The following is a 10,015-nucleotide window of genomic DNA, read 5'->3' on the forward strand; positions in this document are numbered from 1 at the left end:
GACTACATTTGATTGTGAAGGAATTTGTCATGCAGCCAGCCTTACACGTGGTCCATGCATCCCACATGGAAGCAAGTTAACTTGCTGTTGCCTTTGAATTCCCCCACAGAAGTTGATGTGTGTGAGGGAGAGAATAAAATTTGTAATGTTTACTATCTCATGAATGGAGTAAAAATATGAAACCAGTGAAAAAAGTATTGTTCATTTGATCAGGTTTATTGTTGATCTATCTAACTAAATTTCTTTCGGTTAGATGACTATGATTTGTGGAGCCACATTCTGCATTCACATTAAAATGTGAAGCAGGTTTATATATATATACCTTGATGGATTGCCAATTTGAATGAGTGACTAGACACTCTAGAGCTCTTAAAATCAAAACGAGATTGGATTTAGATTTGAATAAACCAGTAACTCGACTCATAGGTTTCAATTCTTGGTCATGACTCGTGAGACTAATTGCAACTGGTGGTTTCTTAGTTATCTTGCAAAAGGTTCAAAGAAATTCTCTTTATCTAAATCTTTGGTGGCAGTCTCTATCTTGCTTTATTGTATACGACTCTTTTTAACTCCTCTAGAATTACCCTAGAGAACCTAATATAATTTTCCTCTAGACCAAAAAAATATCACAGTGTCATGAAGGTATCTATTTACATGTCACCTTTGGAATTGATATAATTATAAATCTTGAATTTGGACTACTCTGGTAAGTTGACCTCAAAATCTTACTTTTCATGACGAGAAACTATATAATTACAAAGAGAGTGGTAAGAAGGTAATCGTATAAATTGTAACCCGAGATCAAATTATCGAAAAAACTTTTGAGCAAAAATCATTGAGGTAAGATTATGTAGAATAAGCACCTCCCAAACTCTCCTTGTGTTGTAGCCTTTAACATTGTTATCTTCCTTGAAATTTGATTGATTATGGGGCTATACAGTTCTTTTGAATGTATGGGTAACAATTTTTGTATGGAGTGGAATTTGTTCATATTTTTAGGGTAGTCATTGGTTTAGTTGACTCCCTAGTCAGACGTGGGCACGTATGTGCAAGTTAGAACGATACGGTCTATGTTTACATAAAAGTGTTACCAAGGATCAAGGTAAGAAAAATGGCCGAATTTCGGTGCTTGGCGAAACGAACCCAGCACCGAATTTGATACGGTGGAATATCACCGATTTCTCGCAATTTCTCGCGATATAGGAAAATATCGATATTTTCATTTTTTTTTTTGGCGATTATATGCTATTTCTTACAATTTTTAGGAGATTTTTCTCGTGATTCTACAACAAAATCTTTAGGATCAATGGACAATCTTACCAATTCTATCATAATGATTCAAGACTCAAAAGGTAATGTGCTAAATGTAATTAGGAGGAGAATCTACATAGAATAATTTATGAAAATAATTTAAATTAGAAAGACATTTTATAGCAAAATCTTCAAAATTAATGAGCAATCTTACCAATTATATTCTAGTGATTTAGTCTTCAAAAGTCAACATGCCAAATGTGGTTAGGGAAGAGTATATACATGAAATAATTTTTGGAAACAATTTAGATTATGAAGGGATTTTATAATAGAATATTTAAAGTGAATGGATAATCATTCCAATTATGTCCGAATGATTTAGGCATTGAAAGATAACATGTTAAATGTGGCTAGGCAAGAGAATTTAAATTGAAAAATCTATAGGAAATAATTCAAATTTACCACATATTTACATCAATTTTGGGTTCAAATGACCAAAATTACCTCCGAAACCAGGGGAGGGGCAAAATATCGCCGAGATTTCGGCAATATTTCGCCTTTTCGTTCGGTTCGCCGGGTAGCGAACCGGGTGATATTTCGCACCTTGCCAAGGATATGCTTAAACCCACTGTCTTATACATTCAATCCAGCTAATGCCCATCGGTGGACAACATAAACACTACAGAACTTAAGGCCTTGGAATGTGTTGATGTTAACGAGGTCCATGTGTGACAAGGTACTCAGCTTTAATGCCGAATATTAGGTAATTCTTTAAGGGCTTGTTTGGTTAGATGAGTCTGGAGATTTGAATCATTAGCCCTATGCACTACCAATGCAAGCATTGGCCCTATCAGCGGAGCCCTACCGGAGGCTTAGTATAGTCCACAGAAGCCAGTAGCACCATGCCTAGGTCAAAGAACACACAACTATCCAATGCAAGAAACAAAGGAGCATAAGGGATTCGAACATGGGACATCAGATTTGGTCCACTTGGGAGTGAGCTTGGGACCACTAGACCACCACCCCCGGTAATACGGTCCGAAAATCCGAATCCCAATTAATGTTCATTATTGTATAGTCCAATTAACGTTCATTATTCAAACCGAGCCTCTTATATATATATTATTTTTTTGGTCAAATAAACCGAGCCTCTTATATTCTCTGCGTTGGTTGAGTTGGTTGAGTTCTTGTTATCACTTACCAACTCATCATTGACTACAACAAGATCCACAGGCGAGACGGTGGAAGTGGAACCTTACCGCGTAATTCCAAAGAGTTGGAATCGGACAGAATCGGAAATTTCTGTGATTATCTTGATTCCAAGAAGACGATTGATCAGATTCAAAACATAATATTAAAAAATATACCCTGTTTTTGGATTTAAGCATTGAGTCAGCTCAGGACCAGCGATTTTAGGGTACTTGGACACCGATTTGAATCCCATAAGATTCGGTCTGATCTGTTTTTTAAACCCGTACCTAACCCTCGCGTTTTTCGTTTCCCAGTGCTCAATAAGAATCTCCGCAACCAGTCTTTCTCTTCGATTATTTCGAGTTGGAGTTGGAACGATCACTTCGAGATCTCCACTCATTGTCAGGTTGCTTCGCTAAATACCCTGCTTAGGGCTTCTGGTGTTTCTTGGTAAAACCATGGCTTTCTCTACTCTGATCAGATCTGCAACTCCTGTGATCGAAGCTCCTCGAAGTGAGCTTTCTCACTTTGATTCTGGAGTTCGTGGTTCTGCATTTTGCAAGGTCATTTTCCTTTTTTCATCCTTTGATTTGATTTAATGGTTGCGTAGTGAATTAATAAATCGTTTGCCCTTTTGAATTTTCTAGCCGTTTTATTTGGTTTCGATGGAAATGCTGCTTTTCTTTTAAGCTGTAAGGGATGTACCGTTGACGTTTAAATGTAGTTCTATTCACTTCTTTATCTGAAGTCTGCGGTTCATAATCCGTAAGATCTATAGCGTGTACAGCTGATCTCTGTCTCTTTCTTCAGTTATGAAATCTTTGATACTTTTGTGGTTAAATAGTTCGTAACTCACGAATCGCTAATGTGCTTTTCTTACCATGAAAGTTCAATGCCCTTATGTTTGATTTCGTCTTTCTCAGGTATCTCGTGTTAGCATTAATTCAAGTCTGGATTCGGTTAGGCTTGACACTAGCATTTTCGGTACCAGTGTTTCTTGTAAATCATCTTCCATACAGTTAAGCGTCTTTCATTTTATCTCATTTTCCATGCTGCTATAGCTTTGAGATTACAAAAGCTTATCTCCTGTCTTGAACTTTGCAGAAAATGCAGTGCCAAGAGTATTCACCCTATCAGAGCCACAGCTACTGAGGTGCCCCCTACAGTTCAGCGTAAGAGTAGTATTATTCGCAAGCTTCCTATTCCTTAGGCTTGTAGAAGGTTTGGGTTTTAATTTTGTCTACTTCCCCTTTCTTGGGTTTAGGATCAAGGAGCAGTAGCAAGACGAAGGTTGGAATCAATGGTAAGCTTTCTGAGACCTTTGGTTTATATGATCTTATCTATTGCTTAAGTTAGACCACAAACCTGAAATTAATGGAAGGCTTTCTGACTTCTCTGTGGTTCATGTGATCTTATTTAAGATTTTAAGTTAGATTGGGGACCTTCACTTGATGTTTTGCTAGCTTTAGCGGATGTGTTTGTATATATATGCATTAAATAAGGGTTTAAAATGGTATCTTTCAAATTAGGAGTAAAGGAAAAAGGAAGTCACTTGCTATCCCTGAAGTCAAAACCTTTTTGTAACCAGAGCTTCCAAGCCTCTGACACCCAGAGATCAGAGTCCGAATTCTGTTCTACTTCACAAAGCTGACAGTTCCATAGATCCCCTACACGAAAGTAGCTGGATTTATGAGATCCCTTAAATTGTTCTAGTCATGGGAAAACCCATCATGTTTTTGTTTGCTTGCTGTGCATCTTCCATCAGTCAGTTAAGGTTTCCAAGTAAGAACAAACATTCATTAATTCTGGATAATATTAACTAAAGTAAGATTATTTTTATCTTTTTTGAAATTTGTTGCGATCAGATGGGAGCAAGTGATGCTGTCTCTGCCCTTCTAATCCATCGAAGGATGATACTGAATCCACTTCAGTTGAATTGCAGGAATAGCTTAGCTGAATTCTCAGCAGTAACTTGTTTGAAGCTCAAAACCTTTTAAGAGGTTTGAAAATTTAGTCAGCCTTATGCTGAGATTACTTATATTTTTTCATAGTTTAATATGTCAATATTATTTCAAATGTTCTTACCTATTTACTATCAAACAAATTAATTAGATATGGTGACTATGTTTTTTCTGAAGGATATTAGAGTTCTTTATTTTGAACTAGATTTTTGATCCCGACTATGGTCATAAACTTTAAGAACTTCATTTTTGCAAGAGTTGTAGACAAAGTTTTGGATATCATTGAAACATGTCTTTTTAAGGATAATTATGGGAGTGATCATCTAACCTTTAGAAAAAGGTAAAGAAAAAGAACAAGGGAGAGAATGGTGCCCTTAAATACATGCTAATACTCGAACCCTCACACTTAGTAAACACCTGGTAAAGAAGCAAAGAGGTGTATTGCAGATGAAAATGTTGTTAATGGGTGCATGAATGTGTATGTCTTTGATTTCTTTCTAATTTCTGTATTTATTACTAGATATTCAGATTGTAGAGCTTGCTGTTACAGCTTTTACGTCTTCATGATATTATTCTTAGGAAAAAGGCTGGGCTGGACAGTGTAGGTCCATGAGGTCTGTACATGAATCAGGAGGGCATGTAGGATTCCTGGATATCTCGTCCCAGATAAAGGCTTTGGGAGTTTCTGGGGGGGGTTGGGGGGGGGGTGTGTGGTCCTGCTATTTTTGTTATTCTGGATCTGTTTGAGGGAGCTAAAAGAGCAATGCTGGCCTAAAATGACCACAGGAGAAGTAGTCTGGGTTGTGCCCGAAGTATGACCTTGTATAGGGCCTATTTCAGGGCGAGGAACTCTTTACCAAAAAAAAAAGAGGAAATACAAAGAAAGGGCAAGGAACGCCATAGCAAACCCGATTAGCTGCGAATTCTCTTGACTAGCTTTTGTGCCTTTTTTCCTCTTACTTTCCTCTTAAATTTTCTTTTCATTTGTCATTTTCATCTCATTTCCTGTCCTGCTTTCCTCATTTCTTTCATTGCTTAACCCCCCCCCCTTCTCAATTTCCCCCTCATTTGTTTACTCCTATGTGTTTTTGTCGGAATCCATGTGGCCAACCCCAGCTGAGTTTGTTGTTGCTGTTGTAGCATTTTGAAATATGAATTACAGAAATATGTTTCTTGAGTTTTGTAAAGGATCAAATGTTCACCATTTGTGAAGGTTTTGGTCGCATTGGGAGGCTGGTCTTGCGCATTGCAACAACTAGGGATGACATTGAGGTGGTAGCTGTAAATGACCCCTTTATTGATGCAAAGTATATGGTAAGGATTTGTTCTTTCTTTTAATGATTGTAGCTTACTCTTTTCAAGCAGATCCATAGTTTTGGTGATGACCAATTTTTCTTCCTGTTGCCAGGCTTACATGTTTAAGTTTGACTCAACACATGGTAGATTCGAGGGAACCATCAATGTTGTTGATGAATCTACTTTGCAAATCAATGGGAAGCAGATTAAAGTTATCAGCAGAAGGTAATGGCTGTAGTTTGCAATATTTAGTGGCAAGTTGTTGGGCTACTGGCAGGATTTCCCCACCATCCTATGCAAACTACCACTGCGATTCAAATTATTTTTTGGATGACATTAGTTATAGTGTTTGGCTCACTTCATGCGCTAGTATGATGGTTAGTGCTTTACTTTGTGAGAAATATAATCCCTTGCATTTCTGTCCGCAGGGATCCATCAGAGATCCCATGGGGTGACTTTGGAGTTGACTATGTTGTTGAGTCATCTGGCATATTTACAACTATGGAAAAAGCATCATTTCACTTGAAGGTTGGTTCTTTCTGTCCTGTATATTTGGCCCTGCAACAGCATCTGTAGCTGAAAATTTTCATTTCTATGCTTCTTTAGGGTGGAGCCAAGAAAGTAGTCATTTCAGCTCCCTCGGCTGATGCACCCATGTTCGTTGTAGGGGTAAATGAGAAGACCTACAAGCCTAGCATGAACATTGTTTCTAATGCTAGCTGTACCACCAATTGTCTTGCTCCACTTGCCAAGGTCTGACTTCATTTATCTGGTTAATGGGTTCCATTTCCTTCAATATTGCTTAAAAGTGTATTTATTTTCTGTTATTCCTCATTCAGTACTATTTATTGGCAACAACATTGTAGGTTGTCCATGAGGAGTTTGGTATTGTAGAAGGCCTCATGACAACTGTTCATGCAACGACAGGTTTCTCTCTCCCCCATCCCCATCCCCCTTTAATGTAAAATGAAATATATAAAGAAACACCCCATACCTTTAGACAAACACATGGTGTCTTTTGTAAGCATGAAGCCATGAACACAAACAGAAATGCAGACATAGTATGCCACTGCTGTATGCTTTTTATGCCTTTCAACTTTTGTGTGCACAAGATGTCTTTGTGCATACAAATGCAAGACCCCTACTTGTGAGTGGAATTGTAGACATAAGGTGGTAATCAGTATCACTTATTTTTCAGCAACTCAGAAGACTGTAGATGGGCCCTCAATGAAGGACTGGCGAGGTGGCCGTGGTGCTGCTCAAAATATCATCCCGAGTTCCACTGGGGCTGCAAAGGTATGATTGACAGATTCTCGATACCTGGTGAAGCAATCAAGAATACTGAAATTAGAAGAAGGGAAAAAAAAATCCTTGCCTTCTTTTGGGAGTATAATAGATATGATTTGGAATTGTAGGCTGTTGGCAAAGTTCTTCCAGCACTCAATGGCAAGCTCACTGGGATGGCCTTCCGTGTCCCAACCTCAAATGTTTCAGTCGTGGACTTAACTTGCCGACTCGAGAAAAGTGCTTCATATGAGGATGTGAAGGCAGTGATAAAGTATGTTTATCTTGTTTTTACTAAATGTCCAGCAATCTTCTGAAACTTCTTCCTGCACACTCACAACTAAAATCCTATCTAAACAGACAGGCATCAGAAGAACAGTTGAAAGGCATTCTTGGTTACACGGATGAAGATGTTGTTTCTAACGATTTTGTTGGTGACACCAGGTAATATAATTTGTCTGCAATGATAATTTATGTGATATCTGTTATTATTATTGCAACAGTAACAATACTTCTAAGATCTTCTACCCAAAAAAAAAAAAATAATAATAAAAATTATTTTAAGATCTACTTTGGGTGATTACAAGTTGCCTGTGAGCTCAATTGGCCAAGTCTATCCATGTTGTCAGGGTGGGGTCTTGAAGTGTTTTTTTGTTTTTTGGTTTCTGTAATGATTGGCACTTTTCTCGCAGGTCAAGCATATTTGATGCGAAGGCTGGAATTGGACTAAGTAACTCCTTCATGAAGTTTGTTTCATGGTATGATAATGAGTGGGGTTACAGGTATGCACTCTCTCGCCCTCTCTTGCATTTGCACAAATTCTCTCTCTCTCTTTGAAAATGAAAGTTTTTGTTTGTGTTTATGCAGTAATCGAGTGTTGGACTTGATTGAGCACATGGCATTGGTGGCTGCTGAGAAATGATAGAGTCGCTTGGGCCACATGTTGTAGGTTCAGCACCAGTTCGGCTAACGCTGGTGCTGGTGAGCTTTTCAATTATAAATTTTAGTAGACGACATTTTTGGGGAGTTGAATCTTTTTATGAAAGTTTTTGGAGGATTGAGCTGATTAGCAGTTTGTTCCCTAAAGAGTTTGGGGGAAGCTATGGCTCTGATTTTCATAAAAAAAAGGCTCTGTAGCTTTGATCAGTTTTGTTTTTTGTTTTTTTGTTATTTTGTGAGAACTGTAGCTTTGATAAGTTATCCAGAAATATTGCCAGATGGGAGACATCGAAAAGGTTTGTCTCCTCTGTACGACTTAAATAATACATTCCCTTCAATGTAGGAGTCAAACACTAGCAGATGTATTGATTTTATTTTTCCTTTTGAAGTTCTATGAAAGATTTATTCAGGGTTGTCTTCATAATCTACATAAGCATAGTGAATTAATTAGTCTCTTTTATTAACTAGGAAACTGTAGCCTCACCGAGCTGTGGCTGCCGGTGAATCTGCTGGCGGAACTTGCTTGTGATGGCTATCACCTGTTTACAAGAACTGTTTTGGATTCTTCCTCTCTCTACATCATATCTTCTGTTGCTTTCTATCTTGTTTCATCACTGATGCTGGGATTACTATTTTTCTGGTTGATCTGATGTATGATTTCAAATCTCATTTAAGCCTCTACCAAGAGAAAAAAATGACTCATTTAAACTAGATTCAGTTTAGGGGAATGGCATTAGATTTGCTAGCATTCGTGCTAGTTTTTCCTTCTGCTTTTCTATTACTGTGTCCGTAAATTCCGACACAGAATAAACAGACTTTGTAGTATTAGCGGTACGGTACAAGACTGTGAGCTCTTCACTGCAAAAATTGCAGGGGATCTTTTCTGCACTGCTATCAGATTTGAGTTTACTCTCCATCGCCATTAAAATCTCTAACCGAGAATGATAATCAGAAGTGAGGGAGACTGATCTATAGTCTTTGGGATGTAAACACATACAAATTGCGAGCAGCCTTTGCTTTTTCTTTTTTTTCTTTCTTTTTTTTTTTTTAAATTTTTTTTAATTTTTAATTTTTTTTTTTTGTCAAACAGAAATTCATTGAAAGAGTATCAGACAAAAGCTAGAGGGTGAGCATCCTTTGCTAATCTAGTCCAAAGACTGAGTTTGACCATTTAAGGCCTTTATAGATAGAAGACAATTAGAGTGAAAGACACCTATGATATCTGTAGTTCAAGAGTGGCATAAACAACATCCCTAAGAGTTTCAAGCTCTATTACAATTGCTAAAAACCAAAACAATAAACTCTATTACAATTGCTAAAAAACCAAAACAACAAAAGATTCTTGCCCAAATAAATTGACCCATAGACTCTAAATAATGCAACTTCTATCTGCCTTTTGTGAAGAGCTATCCCTAGATGCATCCAAGAAGACTTTGAAACTGGTTCGAGGAGGACCAACTCCCTCATCCGAAACATTAGCAAAGTTTGAGGACATGGGCTGCACCATCCAAGCATTGCTGAGTCGGTAATGATTTCCACGATATGTTCTTCAGATTCAAAAACAAACGTTGTGTACGATAATGCAACTCTCTTCTACCTTTTTTGGTTCAATGATGATAGCTACGCCACCATTTTGACTCCAATCAGGAGATTTTTTCTCTTTTCTTTTTCGATATAGTTCAATCGGGGGATCAATGAAACAGATTTTCGATTTCTAGTAATCTGTTTCAACAGACAGAAACCACCATGTGCTTCAAGTATTGCTTTACAGCAGTGAAAGTATATACATATATATAAAAGCTAATAAATTAAAGGGTAACTCATTTATTACTCGAGAAAAGCTTCAAAGGAGATAATCCTAGAAATGACAATAATCACTTACAATTAGCAAGGGATGCACCCACCCCACCTTAGAGAGCTTATGCTTAGTAACTGGTTGGTGATTGGAATTTTAACCAAATAAAAGAATTCTCCTTTGAAATAGAATACCCAACTGGGTTTTGGGTGGGGTTTAAATCTTCAGGTATAATTGCATTGGAGCTAGCTGTACTTCATGTTATGGGGGCATGAGCTGCAATGAGATTATCATGAGG

The 10,015-nt window shown here is 37.6% G+C and overlaps 1 protein-coding gene across 1 annotated transcript; it reads left to right on the forward strand.

Moving 5' to 3' along the window:
- Window positions 1-2,691: 2,691 nt before the first annotated feature.
- On the forward strand, window positions 2,692-8,389 carry LOC149026321 (glyceraldehyde-3-phosphate dehydrogenase GAPCP1, chloroplastic-like). Its single transcript, XM_089146614.1, has 14 exons — window positions 2,692-3,005; window positions 3,366-3,460; window positions 3,547-3,614; window positions 3,707-3,745; window positions 5,617-5,717; window positions 5,812-5,924; window positions 6,128-6,227; window positions 6,306-6,452; window positions 6,566-6,626; window positions 6,898-6,995; window positions 7,115-7,257; window positions 7,344-7,427; window positions 7,676-7,765; window positions 7,851-8,389. The coding sequence occupies exons 1-14, from the start codon at window positions 2,901-2,903 to the stop codon at window positions 7,903-7,905; spliced, it is 1,299 nt and encodes a 432-aa protein (XP_089002740.1). The 5' UTR covers window positions 2,692-2,900; the 3' UTR covers window positions 7,906-8,389.
- Window positions 8,390-10,015: the final 1,626 nt, after the last annotated feature.

The sequence above is a fragment of the Hakea prostrata genome, chromosome 2, assembly GCF_041222555.1.
Source record: "Hakea prostrata isolate BN-2017 chromosome 2, UWA_Hpros_2, whole genome shotgun sequence".
Lineage (NCBI taxonomy): Eukaryota > Viridiplantae > Streptophyta > Magnoliopsida > Proteales > Proteaceae > Hakea > Hakea prostrata.